The sequence below is a fragment of the Onychostoma macrolepis genome, chromosome 02 (assembly GCF_012432095.1).
Source record: "Onychostoma macrolepis isolate SWU-2019 chromosome 02, ASM1243209v1, whole genome shotgun sequence".
Lineage (NCBI taxonomy): Eukaryota > Metazoa > Chordata > Actinopteri > Cypriniformes > Cyprinidae > Onychostoma > Onychostoma macrolepis.
The window spans coordinates 28696306-28716699 of record NC_081156.1 but is presented as its reverse complement, the minus strand read 5'-3'; the positions used below and the strand labels follow the sequence as shown (position 1 = coordinate 28716699).

Genomic DNA, 20394 nt, shown 5'->3' with positions numbered 1-20394 from the left:
GAACTTTCACTACATTGAGAATGAACACAAAATTAAAGACATGGGGGCAGAAAATGTATATAGGCTATTTTGTAGTTAATCAATTTCACACAAAGAATAACGAAAAATAACGCTCCAAAAATGACCATGATTACAAATGTGATATTGATTTTTTACTACAGTTCAATAAACAAGAGGTTAATTAAGATACTTACGTTTTAGACACCATATTTACTGTTTTTGCTTTATTTCGACAACAAAAATCACTCCAACCACAGCCACAGCACTGTTTTGAGTCTCTGAGTCTGAGCAACATGAGGGTGTTTCGTTCCTGCATGAATCAACCGTTTGAATCATTTGGTTCAATCACTATGACTCACTTATTAACAGTGACTTACCGCCACCTGCTGGCGATTTTAATTTCACATTCAAAATATCTTTTATTATTTAAATAATTTCAAATATCAGTATTTAACGTTTTGTGTTTAATATATCAAAACATGATTCATGCATTTGTAATTGCAGGTAAATGCATCTAAATGCCACTTCAGATGCAGCTTCTGTGTTTTCTCTGCATTGCAAAGATGAATTTTGTTGATACTGATTTAATTTGCTTGGTAACAGCCCAAAAGTCTTATTATTCTAATTCACTGATTAAATGTAAGAATTTGACTCAAAAGATAATGGACACTTTTAGAAAAAATGGCTTTATAAAGATAAAAATGCCCATAAAATGTAAAAATCTGTTTAAACTTATTAGAAAAGATTAATTTCTCTCAGTGTGAACTGACCACCACACGGAATATGAAGAATATCAAAAACATTAGGAGTCAGCTGTCTACGGCAGTCCTTAAGGTACCAGCACAATAACATACAGCAAAATATCGTCTAATTATTGTTATCGATAAAATCCCAGAAAATATCGAGATATTATTTTTTGTCAATATCGCACACCCCTATCGTCGCTTCATTAAATTCAGATTGAACCACTGATGGCAGATGGACTATTCTAACGATGTCTTTCATACTTTTCTGGGCCTTGACAGTGGTATTTACTTGGCAGTCAATGGGACAGTCACAAGCCTCCCGGTTTTCATCCAAAATATCTTAAATTGTGTTCCGAAGACGAACGAAGCTTTTACGGTTTTGGATTAATGACAAAATTATCATTTTGGGGTGGAGTAACCCTTTAATGTCAGAGACGTGATCTAGCAGTACTATGACACAACAAGCCTTAGTGATCATGCAGGTAAAACAAATTTTAATCCAACTATGACAAAAAATTGTGCAGTTCAATACAGAAGAATCTATTTTAAAAATTAATTAAATTAATAGATAGAAAATAGAAAAACATGTCATTAAAATTAAAATGATATCTGTTCTTCACACAAAGCTATTGTATGGATTCGCAAGGCCTTGAATTCAGAGAAGGAATCTTATGGACTACATTTTTGTCCTTTTTGAAAACTAACAGCTCTTGGTCAATATATGCTTTTATTGCATGTATAAAAAGCAGCATGAATATTCTTCAAAATATCTTCTTTTGTGTCCCATGGCAAAAACTCTTATCTTTAACACAAGGGTGGATAAATAATGGCAGAATTTTCAGTTTTAGGTGCATTATACCTTTAAATTAGAGTGAAAGTCTACAATAAAACCAAACGTTCATGGTCCCAGAACCACTTAATGTGCCAAGGCCCTTTCCTGACATGTCATATCAAATATCAACATCTAATGTCGCTCTCTAAATATGAATCTAACACCGTTTCTACACTGGATGCGATAGCTTGAGGCTGACTACAATGGATGCGAAAAAGTGACCGTTGCAAATCATTTTAACTTTGTGTCAGCATGTCATAAATAGAACGAGGCATCAGTTTACTGTCGGGCATTTGTCGTGTCGCGCTATGCTGCATCCAGTGTAGACAGCATCACTGATTATAATGGGTTCTATAGTATTTTGTCACGCTGCGCCGCTTGTATCTGGTGTAGACAGGGTGTAATGCAGCTCTCTAAATATAAATAAAGTATTCAAAATATAGTGTGAGAAGGTTGAAACGTGGTAGGAGAAACAGTACCTTCCAGTGGCACAGCATCAGGACAGTAGAAGTGCAGTAGTGCAGCCAGTGCACAGCCGTCTGTGTTGTCCTTCAAGAGATTGTCCACCAGGGGGAGACAAAGAACCGGACGTGCTTTAGAGTCCTCTCTTCTGTACCGCCCCTATGGATTACACACAAAGAAAAGTTGCCATAACAGCAAGAAAAATGCATTATAAACAGATCCGGTTAAAGACATGAGTCAGTTAAGGGACACACACACGCACACAACTGTAGAGAACAAAATTACTTAAGAATATTGAGATAGGGCTGATGTAAATTAACCCAAAATACTATAGTTACAACTGCATGCAAAAGGATGCAAGGAGTAAGATCACCACAGAAATCTGATGTCTTCTTCTTATTTGTTCTGTATAAGCAAACTTAACATCTTTAGTGTCTCTCAAACTTAGCATTTCATCTCTAGCTTATAAAATCTTGACTTCCTGATATTTGTGTTTGGATTAATGGATTTTATGGTTTTTGGGTGTGTTCAAGTTGTTGTTTTAGGCCAAAGTTACAAAGGCAGGTACACAATAAAACTGGACTGTGGACTTTTGAATATTTCATACAGTAGGCACTGTGCATGTTTATACGGAAGTATTCCTCAACACAGTACACTCACTGTGACTGTTTTTGCGTGCCAAATAGAGTAAGAACAAGCTGCAAAACAGCACCCAGCATTACATGAAGAACAGAAGACTTATAGTGTAAGTACTGTTGAAGTTTTCATTAATTTCTCATGATGTAGAATGACTGTAGCTATGTTTCCAAAACAACTTCTTATTTATTCTGTAATTTCTTTCAATTATAATTTCTATAAATATAATTTAAATATAGTGTATTTATTAATTATTTAAATATTTGTCAAAAGTATTTTGAATAAATCTGAGAAACAAGGCAAATGAAATATTAAGTGTTACATTGGTATATACAGTATAGGAGCTTTGAAATGTTTTCATTTTCACATTATTTTCAAATGTTTTTTCAAAGCTTTATCTGTGGATTGACTTTGGTAGACTTGCATCTGCAGTACTTACATCTGCAGGGCAATTTATGATTCAGCAATACAATTAGGATATGTCTAACTTCAAAGGAATGAAAAGCATAGTTTGTATGAGCCCATGCTGTAGCCATGATACACAGAGAAATTCTAAGGAAGTGTTTGGAAAAGCCTTGATTTTCATGTACAGATCAAATGTTTCTAAAATAAATGAAGACTAAGTAGATTACATGTATTTTGACAATTTATCACTTATTTAATAACATCAACTTATAAGAGTTCAACAGCATGCAAACATAAGGAAAGAATGACTGTTTCAGAGTCTTAAGGTGCGTTCACGTCATATCGGAATTCTCGTAATTTCGAGATTCCAACTTGTAAAAAGCGTTCATGTCCTCGTAGAACTCGTAATTACATCTTGTGAACTGGGAGTTTTCTGAGAGCTACGACTTGTACCATGTGACCGCTGTACCACCTGACCACCACAGGCTCTGTTTAGGCGCTGATAGTGTTGCCATAGAAAAGCATAATTCCGAGTCTGAGGATGTAGAACGTCATGTGCTGTCATCTCAAAATTACAGTAATTACGATATAGCATGAACGCAGCATTAATGTTCTAATGAATATCTCCTCACCTTTTGAACCATGCAGGGTTCTCCTATATCTCGAACTCTTTGTTCTTGTACCAAAAGTTCTCTAAGGTGTTCATTTACCTGCATTGGAAAATGAACATGTGTACAATAGTCATGTAGCCAACACAGGTACACACAAGCACAAATAAACAGATTCGTTCACAGGATTTTTCTGTGTATTTTGCTGTCTCACTTACTTACATATTAGAAGTAAACTGTCGCTGTGTTTACATGATTGTTACTTACCTGTTGTAATATGCAAACTGAAAAAAGTAATAAATATATTTTTCAAAAAAAAAAGAAAGAAAAAAACTGTCAGTGAAGTATTGTATGTGGATTTAACTCTTATATGTCTTTACTTGTCTTGTCAGGTGGATGATTGGTAACACATGATGAGATAAAAACAAGGATGGACAGAGCTTAGAGAGTGTTTTCATACTCATAAAAGGTAAGATAGACAACAGAACATACGGTGATCTCTACAAAAGGAAACTTTTAAGATTTTAGTTTACAGCATGATGCCAAACACCATACTTGCTTGATGTGTGTATGTGTGTTGAATTAAATATGTTAAATGAAATAAGTTCATATAATGTGATCATGACTCTTCAGAGGGCTTGGAATAAACCACTCTATTTTTATGGATTGCTCTGTGCCTTTAGCTGTTGTATATTTATATCATATTTTAATTATTATTTTTTTGTTTGTTTGTTTTAGTATGGCTACAGTAATTCAACAGACAGAACTTCCTCTTCGAGTAGAGGAGTGGACGAGAGAGCAGGTTCATTACTGGCTGACTGAGGTGATTAAAGTGGATAAAAAACATGCAGACAAGCTGTATGAGGAAGAAGTATCAGGGGAAGAACTAGTCTGTTACCAGCCCAAACATCTGCAAGAACTTGGAATCAAGCATGGTCCAGCTGTTAAGATTATCACCCGGTTAGAGACGTTAAAGAAGGAACAACAAGAATCATATTCTTCTGACAATTCCTACACACAGCACACAGAGGCAAGGCTGGACACAACAGTGGAAAACAAAGACAGCATTTCAACAGATCAAACACAAATATCTAAAAAAAAAGCGAAAAAATCAAAGAGAAAATCACACAAAAAAGAAAATACAGAACTTAAAAGTGCTAATTCCATGGACAAATTAATACAATTGGGAAAAGATTCAATGGATAACATCTCCAAAAGCACTCCAAAAGAAGAGCCACAACCAAATACACCTGTAAGCGAACTCCCTTCACAAAACAAAAATATTCCACTTTCAGAAACTTCTAGTTGTACATCTTCACAAGAAACCGAACCAACAGAGTCAGCTGACCCTAAAACATCAAACATTAATACTGATAAAGTAGTTGACGAGGAAAAGCACATGACGAGGTCCAGATCCGTACAGCAGTCATGTAGTCTCTATCCATTTGATCAGAACTCTGCTTCTCATCGATACATTCAAAACTATACTTTACCACCAGAGACGGGACCAGGTAATCTGACAGATCCAGTTCATGAGTACAAGTTCATGGGCAGAACAGATGACATTGATGTGATGAAGAAGAAGTTCAATAAAGAGGTGTTTCGGTTTGCTGCTGGGTGTATGAACAGCCGCACAAATGGAACCATCCACTTTGGTGTAGCAGACTCCAAAGATTCTCAGTATGCTCATGCTGAGATTATTGGGGTCAGTGTTGAGAAGAAGGACACTATCATTGATCATTTTAATCAGGGTATTAAATCACACTTTGAAGAGCACACACATGAAGCAAAGACTTGCATCAGACAACCACGCTTTGTAGAAGTGCTGTGCCCTGATGGCACACTATCTGGCAAATATGTCATCGAGGTGGATGTTGTTCCATCCCACAGCATAGTTCATGGCAAGCTGTTTTATATCCAGACTCTGGATGAGGACAATCAATGGAAAAAGAGCAAAGGAAAATCACTCTTCATCAGAGACGGAGCTGCGACCCAGGATATCTGTAAAATTGGTAATCCAAGAAACTTGCAATCTGAAATAGCCCGAATAAGTACAAAAGTAAATGTTCTGGACAACATGAGGAAGGAGGCAGAAAAGAGGCCTGAAAGCAAAGGAACGTCAAACCAGGGGGAAAAGCTGAAGAATCTGTTGACATGTGGAGGAAGCAGACTGGATCATTATGATTATTATATCATAGTAACAAATAAAAGTCACCCTGAACAACTCCAGCATCTTCAGTTCATGACAACATTGAAACTGTTTTGTGTATTGGACTTTGATCCAAACTCTGTAGTAAATGGGTCCTGCCACAACTACAGAGATGTTCGGATTGCAAATCTTCACAAACCAAGCCAGTTCCATGGAGATCCAGGAACAATAATTAAAAACCTAAACTTATACACACAAACAAGCTGGGTATTTTGTAATGGCAGAGAAGACCTCAACACTGAATCTGACAGACCCCTTCAATCAAACGAATGGTTAAAACATAAAGCTGGAGAAGTACAGGACATGATTTCATTCCTCTGCAATAAAGACACTCTTCCAAGAGGACAATTCTTAGTCATATTCCTCCTCCTCTCCACTGTTGAGGCCTCAGTCGATCCGATTTTTGACACATTCATGTCATTTTATAAAAACCTTGGGGGTACAGAAAACATATTAAGTATTTGCACTTCAGATACGTCCTTTCAAAAATGGAGGGATTTCATTCAAGCCCGATGTGATGATGACATCAGTCAGCGGAGCATATATGACCTGGAGCTCAGTGAAATCAATGGGACAATACTGAAACTGGGCCAGAACAAGCAAAATGCTCAGAGACTTCTTCCATCTGCTGAGGGCAGTACGGTGATTCTACAAAAGAAAGATGAAGACCTTATGACATCTCTTGATATCCTGTGTGAAAATGAATGTGAAAACGAATACGATGAGAGTTCTGCAGAATTTGAAGAGTTCAAAATTAAAACCGAGTCTGAGTTCTACAGAGGAGGCAAAGTGAAATGGTGGAACTTCTATTTCTCAGAGCAACCTGCAGCAAAGCCATTCATAAAACGTGACAAACACTCAAAATTAGAGAATAGTACCAGATCTCAGACCAGAAATACCAAAAGCACTTGTGTCATAGTGAATCTCTTTCATCACCCAGGGTGTGGCGGCACCACCATGGCCATGCATGTGATGTGGAATCTGCGAAAAGAATTCAGATGTGCAGTGCTGAAAGACAACACCGTTTCAAAGGAAGAAGTAGCCCAACATGTTGCTCATCTGATAAAGTGTGGAAAAAGTGAGCATTCATTAAAAACACCAGTCTTGCTACTAGTGGAAGACTCAGAGGAAACCGAAAACACACAAGAACTCAAGCGCTCATTGAGGACAATTACAGGAGAAACAGGGGCAAGTGTCATCATCTTAAATTGCATACGTACAAAAACCCCACAAGACAGACACAACAGAAGTGTTGATCAGAGTGAATTCATTACAGCAAAGCTATCTGACAAAGAAAAATGTGCTTTTGAAATGAAGCTTAAAGAACTTTTAAGATCTTTTAAGATCTATATGTGAAGATTTTCTGGGCATCAAATGTGCATTTTGGGGAAGAGAGTCTGTGCTGGACAAAATGGAGCCCTACTCCTGTTTGTTGATTGAATTCGGGGCAGAAGAATACGGGGGATTCAAAGCAATTCGCTTTGTTCACCAACATCTTGCAACAGAATGTGTCAAACAACTAGAGAAGACACATAACTGCTCCAGGGCTGACATAGTTCTTGACATGCTGCATTGTGATGCCTTCTTCAAAACCTTTGCAGTGAAGGACATTCTTGTTCAATCGATGAAAAGCATGCTGATCACTCGTCAACGCAAGACAGAAGGTGATGAGAAAGACACCCTGTTTTCACCACTGATAGAAGACATAAACTCAGGAGAAGATGGTCCGAATAAAATACAAGACATTTTTATTGCAGCTTCAGAAAGATTTGATAAAGACTTCACAATTCCTCAGGCTCTAGCAAGACATTTGTACCTGAAAGAGAAGAACTTCGCTGAAGCTAAAAGGTGGGCAGACATTGCTAAATCCATCAAAGAAAATTCGGTTAGAAAATACAGTTGGACAAGTTGCAAAAAGTGAATTGAAACACAAACTGGAGTGTATAAAGCAAGAGAAGAAACCATGCACAGCTGAAGACTTGAGGGAATATCTTGAGTTAGCAAACACAGCCACCAAAGCTTTCAGAAAAGCCCAAACCTTGGCAAAGACAGATGATACCCTTGAAACTGAACAGGAACTTCACAGAAAGTTCAGCCCATATAATATATCTGGCTACATGGGTGAAATCGACACAGCCATGACTGTTTTTGACATCGTCAAAAAACTGCCATTATTTAAGAATGGTGATCCAATGAAAGATCATTACATCCAGAGCTTTCTCAAAAGAAAACTGCCCTGCTCAAACATCCCAGTTTCTAAAAATGAATCCAGTCATGAATTTGTTGCTGTTCTTCAGGACTTTGAATCTTTCCTTACATCTTTAAAATCACAGGTGAAAGAGGCTTTTGACTTCCTTGAAATTTACTTCACTTACATGAAAGAAAAGGGATCTGACAATATGAGAGATGCAAAGACTCGCAAGAGGATCTCAGAACACTATCAACAATACATCTCTTTATTCTGCACCTCCGCAGAGGACAAACAAAAAGAGAAAAAGCAGAAACCAACACTGAGTTTGAATATGGAGATTGAAGAGTGCAGAATGTTCCTAGAGAAAAACAGGGCAGATACATTCCCAGGCCTTCTCCAGATTTTGGAGCCCAAAAAAGTGTCAGTAGAACAGATCACTGAAAAATATTCATTCATATATAAGAATTTAGCCATCAAAACTACAAAGGACAAAACAAATCATCTGCTTGCACATTTAATCCTTCAGCTGATTTGCTCAAAATCAAAGTTAGCAAAATCCACAGAAGAGCTCAATGAGCTTTTAAAAGAAATTCTGCAAGATGTTGGTACACAGCACCAATACCCAGAGCCTTTCTACCTTGCCATACTTTTGCTCTGGCCAGGAAAAAATGTCAGCAGCACTGGCATTAAGACATATGTTGATAAAATCAGAAGCTCAGCAAGAAAGAATCTCTCCCATATGTACCGTACAAGGTCAACCATTGCACACTTCTTCTTGGGAAAATCTGATGGAATACAGAGGCTGGTGACTAAAGTTTCCCTTGACAGATCTGTGAGTGTCAGTAATGTTAAGAATCGCAACATTCTCTGGCAAACAGGAGAAATCTTCAAGGAAATCTCAATAAACAGCAAGCTCCTCAGAGTGAGTGGTACAATTGAACAAGGTGAGGTCTTCACAGAGTATGGAAATCTTAAGATCCCATTGCGTCCTGCATTTCTTGGTGGAGTGAGAAGTGGCTACAGCACAGAGAATGTGTCCTTCTACATCGGCTTTGCCATGGATGGACCACTTGCTTACGACATTCAGTACAAAGATGACAGATAGATCATGTATGACAACATACTATGTCTGTTTCTAGTCATGTAGAGCTCAATCTAGAATCAGTGTTTTAATACACAAAACTAAAATTAGTCTGTTTGTTTAAAACAGCAGCTCAATGAATTTCCATGTGACAGATTACTATTTTTAAACGTTTAACCGTGCTTAACTAGAAAGTGGAAATTTTATATTTATAATATTTTATAATTAACCACAAATTATAATTAAATGAATTAAATGTGATTTTTTGCAAATCCTATGAGAAAATCACACATTTCCATTTACAATTCTCAAATAAATCATCTCAAGTAAACTTGTATGCTGATTTGACCTGTTTGTATTTGACTGATGTTATACGTCTTGTGTTAATTCTGGACTTCACTTCATCACTTTTAAATTAATTAATAAATAAAAAATTTGTCATCATTTACTCATTCTCATGTCCTTTCGAATAACTTTCTTCTGTAGAACACACAAAAAAAGTCATTTTAAAAGTTCTTAAAAATGTTAGGGTTCAAACAACATTGGGCTCCACTGACTTTCAATGTATAGAGGGGGAAAACACTAAGACCTTTTTCGAGAGAGAATGTTTAAAAAATGACTTGATTGGGAGTAAAAGATGACAGAATTTTGTGCATGCATTAAGATCATATACTTTTTTGTTGTTTTTAAATGTAGTGCATGCAGAACAACAACTGATGTTTCCCAATTAGCGGCCAGTCAAAAAGACTCGACTGAAAAGACTCAACTAAAAAAAATGCACTGTGGGTTACATTCAAGTTTAGAAAATATTGTTATGTCCCAACTAGTCATAAAGTAACAACTGGGTTCCACTGACAAGCCATTCCTCTGAACATACAAAATATAGCATAACACAGTCAAAAAATACAGAACAGTGTGTGAACAAGTTGTCTTTGCTACACTCTCTTTCACAATGCACTGCACAGCTGATATATATTACAAGTTGTTAGACATTCCGGGTAATCTGAAATCAGCTGAGATAAAAAGTACATTCCCGATATTCACCTTGTTGATCCATGTTGTCACGGCCTCTTCAGCATCATAAGGGAAGTCTTCCTCAGGAAGGAAAGGAGTCAATTTCTGTATGCAGGTCAGCACTCTCTCCACGCTGACCATTTCAACTGTGTACGCCATCATTAAAGTGTCAATCATCGCCAGGTGAGAACTCTAAAATGACAAGAGAAAAAAAGAACACAAAAAAACATAAGCACTGTTTCTTAGAAATTCTCAACAAGAATGAACTGTTTGTAAAAGAGACCAGTTTACAAGGAGCACAAAGAACATATTACAAACATATTGTGCAATTTTATGTAACGTTAGATAGTATTTCTGATTTTTCATGCATTACACATCTTAGCAGAAGGTCAAAAACTATGTGTCTGTCTGTGCATGCAACACACATGCAACTGATGGTCTGCTGCCATTTCTTCAACTACTGCTATAAGAAATATGACCTCTTCCTGTCTGCTAAATTAAGTCAGTATCTCGCCTCTAGAGGGTGATATTGAAATTGTGCGGGATCAGAGACTGATGAGTAAATAGTACATTTAAAGAGCCAATGAAATGGCTTGACTGTAAGAAAACTGCAGTTTTCTTTTCTGTTGTTGTATTTCCTAGTTGAACATGAAGTCTTGGTGGGACATATTAAAGGGTGAGTCCCTTTGAAAAAACGTAGTCTTTAGATCAAATATGTAAAGTTAGCAAACAAAGAAATGCCTCCTCACATTCAACAGCAAATTTCTTAACATGTGCTAATATTTGTATGAACATAAAAAATGTAAGAACTGAGACATAAACTAGTAAAGATTCACAGACATTTAACAAACAAGAAATTGGTGGTGGTTGTTTTTGGGTCAACATCTAAAGTTGCAGTGCAGTGAGTATCTTGTGTGGCACCAGCTGCTTTAAAGGGATTCCCAGAAATGAAAATTATGTAATTAATTACTCACCCTCATGTCATTCCAACCCCGCAAGACCTTCGCTCATCTTCGGATCAAAAATTAAGATATTTTTGATGAAATCCGAGAGCTTTCTGACTGTCCATAGACAGCAACAGTCCTACCATGTTCAAGGTCAAGAAAGGTACCAAGAACATCGACAAAATATTCCATGTGACATCAGTGGTTCAACCGTAATTTTATAAAGCTACGAGAATACTTTTTGTGCGCAAAAAAAAAAAAAAAAACTTTATTCAACAATTATTCTCCTCAGTGTCACCCTAGCTATATTTTGGAGAGTATCACGAAGCATGCGCGAGCTTTGATCTGTACGTAAACAGGGCATGTGCATGGTGCTGCTGCCGTAGAACACGCATCGGGGCACTCTCCAAAATGGTGCTAGGGTGACATGGAGGAAAAGAATTGTTGAATAAAGTTATTTTAGAATCAATATTTTGAATAAAGTCATTATTTTAGTTTTTTGTGCACAAAAAGTATTCTCGGTATTCTCGTAGCTTCATAAAATTAAGGTTGAACCACTGATGTCACATGGACTATTTTGTTGATGTTCTTAGAAGCCTACCTTTCTGAACCTTGAACTTGGTAGTACCCTTGATGTCTATGCAAGGTCAGAAAGCTCTTGGATTTCATAAAACATATCTTAATTTGTTTTCTGATGACAAACGAAGGTCTTACGCGTTTGGAGCAACATGAGGGTGAGAATTTTAATTTTTTTGGTGCACTATCCCTTTAAGTATATAGCACATCTCAGCCTCATGGACTGCAGCAGATTTGCCAGTTCTTGCTGTGAGATGTTACTTCACTCACAGACGTCACTACAGTGAATGGCTGTTCAAAAAGCCATTTTCTTGCGTATGCATGCGTTTTCATGGCATAGTTGCACATCAACCACTAGTGGACACTAGTGCATTATCCTATACACTGCCACCCAGTGGTCAGATGTTGAATGTGGATTTTTTTCCCCCTCCAACCCAAGATTTCAGACGGCTCTTGCAGGTAAGAAAAAATGTTGTAACATCTAAACAGTCATATCATTATCCAAGTATTGATTTTAGATTGGGAGGAAATTCTGATTATACACTTTTCCACTAAATTGGACATCATGCATCACTACTATTACTGTGACTGTTGTACTTAAAAATAGAGTTCAAGAGTGGAGCAAGACAGAAAGGGCTAGAGGATAGCGACAGAAATATCATCTGAGTCAAGGAAGGATGATGGTGATGGTAATGGTAGTGAGGAGGAATGGATGCCAGAAAAGGAAGGATTACACTGTAGCTATCCTTTGAATCTACAGTACAGGAGAGTGTACGGTGGCCGAGAGAGCTCAATGCGCTGCAAAAAGAAAAAAACACCTACAAATTAAGAAAACATCTTCATCAGTTTGACAGCAGGTGGTGCAAATGCTCACAACACAACCAAATAAAGAAATGCACTGCAAATAGAAAAAAACATCGGCAAATTAAGAAAACAACTTCATCAATTTGACAACACATGCGCAGCAAATGCTCACAGCACAACCAAACAAACAAACGCACTGCAAATCAAATTCTTTATTTGGTTGTGTTGTGAGCATTTGCAGCGCGTTTCTTATATTCTTATAAATTACCATGGGTCTCTTAAATGTATTTATATTTTTTAAATGTGAAAAAAGTATAAATGTTTTAAAATGATGAGAGTTAGAGTATCAGCAGGTACCTTCTTGAGCCACGGCACAACATTCAGGTAAAATGGGCCAGCTGTTCAGTTAAAATGGGCTAATATAAAAAGAGAACAACACAGGTAATTTCAGCTTAAATCATTTTATTTTTAACAGTAAATTGACACTATTGTCTTTAGTGTGCCATAGCAACACCATGAATGTATTTCATTAAATAGAAAGTTGAATGAATGTTTAATTAAACAATGCAATTAAAAATGAACTGATCATGTTGTATAGGTGTGTGTTTCTGTGCATTGGTGTCTTTTGTGTGCATGTATGTGTGTATGATTGCATTTTTTTTACTGTTAAGCTTTTGTATGGATAAATATCTAGGCCTATAAACCTATTTTCGCCCTCAATTTCTTGCTGAGTAAAAGTGTGTGTGTGTGTGCAGCCCATTTTACTGACATCTTCCTTTCTTTCCCTTTCCCTTCTCTCTTCTTGTCTCTCTGTTTCCTTTCTTTGCGTGCCCTCCTGCCATACTGTCTGCAATGCAATTTTTTAAAAGACTGTTAAGATTTTGTATTAGGGCTGCAACGATTAGTCGACATTATCGACAACGTCGACAATAAAAAATTGTCGACAAACATTTTTGTTGTCGAGTAATCGTTTGATCTCATATGACCTAATGTAAGAGCCTGCAATACTGCGGTTTGACCAGTGTGGCGCTGTAGCGCAAGACTGTAATTCAGATCTCCTGCATGCAATTCAAGAGAAGAAGACAGACATAGCGCTTCAGAGAAAATGCATCAGAACTTGAGCGGCGTTTGGATGAATATGTAAATATATATTGCGCGCTTTCCTCTCAGTAACGAAATAAAAACAACAAAAACTGGCAGCAGTTAAAAATGCATCGATGTTTGCATGAGCTCTGCTTTTCAGTAACGTAACGTTACTCCAGTAAAGTCCGGTCACATCATGTTTATTTATATAGTACTTCATGCAATAGATAGCCTTAATTCAAGCAGCTTTACAGTATTAAACATGAAAAACCAGAGTCAGTGTCGCTTTCAGTTAGAATTACAACTTTATTTTCTGAAATAAAGCAGCTCTCCAGTGTGGAGCTAGCTAATGATAAAATATTTTTAATATTGGGAAAAAAAATAATTTCATTAAAGTGATAGTTTGGTTTACAGAGATCAAAGCTTGATCTAGCTCAGGACTGTTTTGGTTATCATAACCCTATAAGGTATTTTAAGACATTATGTTGTGAATAAAATAGTTTATCCAAAGCATCTTATCGCTTACCTTTATTTTGTCTATATGACTTACAAAAGGAGATGTTAGGCAGAATGTGAAAGATGTGTCATTCAGTTACTTTTCCATGTAGCTAATTAAATGGTGAGAGTGTCTCTATCTAGCATCTCATTTTGTGTGCCAAATACATCTATTTGTATAATGAATTGGTAACACTGTACAATAAGGTATAATTTGTTAACATTAATGTATTAATTAACATCAATGAAACAATGCATTTATTACATTTAACTATTAATCTTTATGTTGGTTAACAAAAATACAGTTGTTCATTGTTTGTTCATGTTAGTTCACAGTGCATTTACCAATGTTTAAAAACACAATTTGTGATTTTAATGATGCATTAGTAAATGCTGAAATTAACATTAACTAAGATTAACAAATGCTGTAGAAGTATTGTTCATTCTTAGTTCATGTTAACTAATGTTAACTAATGAACCTTATTGTAAAGTGTTACCAATTAATTGTATAATAATTGTAATTACATAATATGCTTTTCTAAAGCTGAAGTGACCTTTATTTATGTTAGAATATGTGTAACTTAATATTTTAACTAGTTGCAAAAGCTGAATAATCAATCAAAATCTACTGATTAATCAGTGAAATAATCGACGATTAGTCGATTAATCGTTCTAATAATCGTTAGATTAATCGATTATCAAAATAATAGTTTGTTGCAGCCCTATTTTGTATGGATACATATCTTGGCCTATAAACCTATTTTCACCCTCAATTTCTGTCTAAAAGTGTGTGTGTGTGTGTGTGTGTGTGTGTGTGTGTATGCAGCCCATTTTAACTGAAAATTGTGTCCCATTTTAGCTTAACCAGCCATTTCTACTTAAAATTACCTTTTTCACAAAAATGTAAGTTTCTTTTATTAATTAAACCTTTTTATTTGAAAGAGCATGTCAAATCATTGTTCATAAACCTTTGCTTTGTTGGTATGCTTACTTATAATTGCTTTAGTGCCCTTACTAGTGATTACAGTTTTTCTCGAATGCTAAAACACTATAACTATATATACTATATTTTTTTTTCAAAAAAGCACACCCATTTTCCTAAACTATAAACACTATTCCCATGCTTTGACTCATGAGTCAGATTTGGTGAACTGTTACTGCAAAACTCTACACACAAATCCCTACATTTCTCAGTGCTTACACCATGTGGTCATTTAGAAAGGACTAGCATTCAATATTGTTCACTCAAGTCTGCACAGTTTGAGATCAATTAGCACACATTTACCCAAGTGGAAACACTAGGAGTCCAAATTTATCACACACCAATCAGATCCTTCGATGGATAAAGGGCCAAAGTCAACTTACAGTTTTTCTCAGTGGCTTTGGTGCAATTCTCAGACCAGAAATGAAATTCTCAAAACTGCTTGTTCAACCTCCACATCATCTAGTCACTTGTGCACATCATAAAATGTTTCTCATTCTTTTGAACAAGTTGTGCTTGCTTCGGTACATTCATGCAACTGATTATGTACATATGTCTGTGGTTTCCTACATTACTATTTACTATTGTTATGTTGCTGAAAATGTATTATATAGTTCTCTGTGCTATAGTCTTATCCCTCAAAACATCTAGTCATTAGTTCATATAAGTCATTACAGTAAAATGGTTGATCTAGTTGTCATAAACTGTCAAGCGTATTTTCTACACATTTCTATTAGACTTTTTATAAATTTGCCATGAATTGTGAAAGTTAATCTTGACTTTCACTAATGAAGAGAATATAGATCAACCAATGACAAACCAGTTCTCTGAAACAGCTCAAAGGTACATCTCATGAACCTTCAACTGGAAAGCATATATAGACAGAGTTACAAATTCTGACAGTGGACTTTCTAATTTTTATTTTCACCTTTGTGCCCATATTTCTTTTTCTTTTCTATTTCACAATGACATTGTAATGTTTTTTTATTTATTTATTTTTTGGTCAAACCACTAGTAAAAGTGCAACTGTGAATCATATCCATTCTTTTTCAATCAATATCCCACATACAGTAATGTGTAAATTTGTACTTTTGAAATGGATATATGGCATACATAAGAAGTGCAGCCTTCTGCATTTCAATACAGTAATGTCATCCAAACTGTTGCCATAGTTTACATCAGGTAATACTAACAGAGTGCACTGTTATATTGATAACATGACTAAGCATCTTGTTGACACAAGGACTTTTCATTCTGTTGGCACTGATATGTTCATTGACAAATACTTACTTTTGAGAGATGAACTAAAGATTTTGAGTAAGTTACAGGCTTTTGCAGGAAATACATTGTGTGGTGCTGTTTGTATGAATTGTTTTGAGAAATGCACATACTTTGCAAATAATTACAGTAGGGATGATTCCAGAAATGCACCAAAGTGACTGAGAAAAACTGTATGTGTAGGAAGAGGTCAAGGACACCACAGAGGAGAAGGAGTAGGGAGTAGAAAGAAATGAAGGAAGAGAAAGAGTAGGTGAAGAGGGAGGAAGAGGAGGAGAGAAGGAGGAGGATGACGACAACATGGAAGAGAAAGAGGAAGGGCCAGGGCAAGAAGACAAGCAGTCTCAGATATTTCAGTTGATGCGTGCCAGGGTTTGATCAAGCATGCAAGAGGATTTTACCCTCACTGACTGGCCAGGGCCAATTTAGCCTGATATTGAAGAGGTTATTTGGCCTGTCCCAGACCAAAGACGGGATGCTGGGGCAGAATTATTAATTTTGTTGTTGTTTGCTGTATTGTACTGTACTCTGCAGTACATTAAATTAAGAAATAAAACACTTGGGGAGTACCACAAGCAACACTTATTACCGTTTTTTGTAGTATCGTCTAGAATTGATCTCATCAGTGTGTAAGACTGTGTTGTAGTGTGTGTGTTTCTGAGGGTTTGTGTGTCATGTCTGAGAGCAAAGTCTGTTTTTTCAGCAAGATTGAGTTGTTTTGAGTGGAGAGCTTCATTTTGACCTGAATAGTCAAGTGAAGTGAAGTACTTTATTGTCAACGAAATTTCTCTTGTGACAACCCCCGAAGTGCATTTAAAATAAAATAAAACAGTACAAATAGTTAACAATACATATACAAAAAAAAAAAACCTGTTATAATAGCAACGTTATTGAACTTCTAATTGAACAGTAAGTCACACATTGCCGTCATAGATTATTTTACACGATTAGGCAGAGAGATACCAGAGTTCATCAAAATTATTGCTGTTGGAAAAAAACTGTTTTTGAGTCTATTTGTGCGTACCCGGATGGATTGGAATCGCCTTCCAGATGGGAGAAGCTGGAACAAACTGTGGTTAGGGTGAGTAATGTCCTTAATAATATTATTCGCCCTTTTATAAAGGTGATCAAGTGAAGGTAGTTTCATACCAACAATATCCTGTGCTGTTTTTACAACCTGTTGCAGGGCTTTTTGGGCAGCTTTGGTACAACTGCCATACTAGGCTGTCATGAAATTAGTCAAAATGCTCTCTATAGTACATCTATAAAAGTTGACCATCAGCTTCTGAGGAAGATTTGCTCTCCTTAACTTCCTCAGAAAGTAGAGGCGTTGTTGTGCTTTGCCTACTATACATGCAATGTTATCACTCCAGGAAAAATCCTCTGTGATGGTAACTCCCAGGAACTTGTAGCTGTGCACTCTCTCCACGATCTCATCTTTGATCATTAAAGGGCCGTGGGTGATCTTTTTAGTGGTCCTAAAGTCCACAATAATTTCTTTGGTCTTTCTGATGTTTAAGACCAGGTTGTTTGTATCACACCACACTGTCAGGTTCTGAATCTCCTCTGAGCCCAATAACAGTTGTGTCATCTGCAAATTTAACCAGAATATTAGAGTCATGGGTAGCTTGACAGTCGTGGGTAAAAAGTGCATAAAGGAGGGGACTTAGTACACACCCTTGTGGTACACCAGTGCTCAAAGTTAGGGTAGAGGATGTATACTTATCCAACCGCACTGACTGAGGGCAGTTGGTAAGAAAGTCCAATAACCAATTGCATGTGGAGGGTGTTAATCCTAAAGCATGAAGTTTGTTAATCAGCTGGCTTGGTACAATGGTCTTAAATGCCGAGCTGTAATCAACGAAGAGCATCCTGATGTATGTGTTGGGCTTTTCCAGATGTGAAAGAGCAGCATGCATAGCTACACAGATGGCATCCCGATGGGCAAACTGATATTGATCTAGATCAACTGGTATAGAGTCTTTGACATGAGTGATTACTGGTCGTTCAAAGTATTTAGCAATGACAGGAGTGAGAGCAATTGGTCGATGGTCATTAAGACATGTTATCATGTTTTTTTTTGGGGACAGGCACGATGGTCGTGGATTTCAGGCACATGGGAACTATACACGAGGAAAGAGAAAGGTTAAAAATGTTTGTGAACATAGTAACACACATCCTTGCACACCATCAGGACCAGCTGGGGTGTATTCCAGAAAGCATGGTTAACTTACCGTCAGATAAACCCTGAACTTTCGGTTGATTAACCCCAAACCTTGCTTACTCGAGGTATGTGGTTCCAAAAACGCGTCCGGGAGTAAGTTCATTCAACTCAGAGTATGTTCCTGGTTAAGACTCAAGACATTCTCAACAGAGCAACGAATTGACGAGTCACTATGGAAACAGACACTAAGAATAAGCGCGCCATACTGCTTCTTTCTTCTTCTTCTGTTCAAAGGTCATGTAGGCCTTATGCTTAGTGCATATCGCCACCTAATTGATGTTTTTTTCCGTTTAATCTTTAATCCTTGAGAATAAGAATTATATTGTTTGTTTGATGCTAAATATATATTAAGTAATATCAGATATGTATTTTTATTATAGAAATACATTATAGAAAATGCCGATCCATGTGTGAGATGATAATATAAAATGTTATATATATATATATATATATATATATATATATAGGCTAATATAATAAATCAAACATTACCTTGTCATAAGTGTTTTATAATTTATACTGTTATACAGTATATGCCAATAAAATATACAATTAACCATATCCTCAAACATACCCGGGTATGTCACATAACCTGCTTTTGGGAATACACCCCAGATTTCCTTATGTTGATGTTATTAAGTGCCTTCCGTACCTCATGTGTATGTAAGACAAGGGGCTGTGAATTTTCCATCAATTTGAAATGAACTGGGGATTGATTATTGTCTTTTTCAAACCGTGCAAAGAAACTAAGTTCCTCCGCAAGGTAAGCATTGTAATTGGATGTAATATGTTGTGTGTCAATCTTCTTTTTATAATCCGAGATTAATCGGATGCCTTGCCACATTCTCCGAGGATTGGAGTCATTGCTAAATGTTGAATATAGGAAGTTTGGGGAATTGAGTTAGAAGTTATGGATTTGTGTTTAGAGTTTCGCAAAGAAGAGGCATAATTTCAAGAAATGTGTTTAAGTTATCGAGGAAACTGCAATTAAATTTACTATGTCAGGCTCAATTTCCTTACAATTTCTCTGACAAGCTTCATGTAACACTCTGCCCTGCCCGCCTTAAAAAACTCAGACCAATAAAAATTATTATGTCAACAAGTGTTGAAGCAACAATGCAAGGTCAGTTATTGTGATTTTCTGTAAAAAATTTAAACAGATATGATGCTACAACCTTATTTGGCCCATTTTACCTGATAGCTCATTTTAGCTGACTTCACCCTACAATTTGGATTAAAATAAGTTTGGACCTGAATCCAGATTGCATCAACATTACAATCGCACACATGTCATAGGCTTAAAGAGTCCTAATACTAAAGAGGGAAGAAAAAAAAAAACAGGATTTCTTTTGATTGCTTTTGCCTCATGTTGAGTTTAGCCCCATCCTGCATCTTAAAATTTTATATTAATGAGATTTTCTTAAATCCTCTTAAATTAAATCGCCTAAATTTTCCTAGAAATACACGAAAAATTGAACAAAAAATGGCCACTCAAAAAATATCTTAATCTGGAGAAATTCGATAATTCGTAATTAAGCAATATATTTTCATAAGATATTTCCAGCATTTTCTCTAGCGATAATTTGTCTTGAAACAAAATACCAATACAAGCATGAGAATAAATACAAATTGCTAATGCTTGTTTAAATACACTACAGTTATCTTAAGGGCTGTGATTGGAAAAGCAGACATGGAACAACCAATTCTGGTCTCTGGGCCGCTCCCGTAGAAGTGGTGTCCTGGAGGAATGCCTGACCAGAACTCCATACTGTACCCTCCTTAACCCCATAGCAGCGGTAAACCATTACTTGTTGATTTGTACAT

At 36.4% G+C, this 20394-nt stretch overlaps 2 protein-coding genes across 4 annotated transcripts in view; one reads left to right on the top strand and one right to left on the bottom strand.

The window, feature by feature from the left end:
• camsap2b (calmodulin regulated spectrin-associated protein family, member 2b) overlaps positions 1 to 20394 on the bottom strand; it is a 58842-nt gene that overhangs the window by 19502 nt on the left and 18946 nt on the right. For all 3 annotated transcript variants that reach the window (XM_058797397.1, XM_058797413.1, XM_058797406.1), the window contains exons 4-6: positions 10215 to 10376; positions 3714 to 3791; positions 2058 to 2199 (exon numbers count right to left, since the gene is read on the bottom strand). In XM_058797397.1, coding sequence (XP_058653380.1) covers positions 2058 to 2199; positions 3714 to 3791; positions 10215 to 10376 — 382 coding nt within the window. The remainder of the gene's footprint in view (positions 1 to 2057; positions 2200 to 3713; positions 3792 to 10214; positions 10377 to 20394) is intronic.
• LOC131553040 (sterile alpha motif domain-containing protein 9-like) lies at positions 4118 to 9394 on the top strand. The gene is given in 4 exon segments (XM_058797384.1): positions 4118 to 4158; positions 4428 to 7229; positions 7231 to 7782; positions 7784 to 9394. Coding segments are annotated over 3 exon segments (4764 nt in total). The 5' UTR covers positions 4118 to 4158; position 4428; the 3' UTR covers positions 9195 to 9394.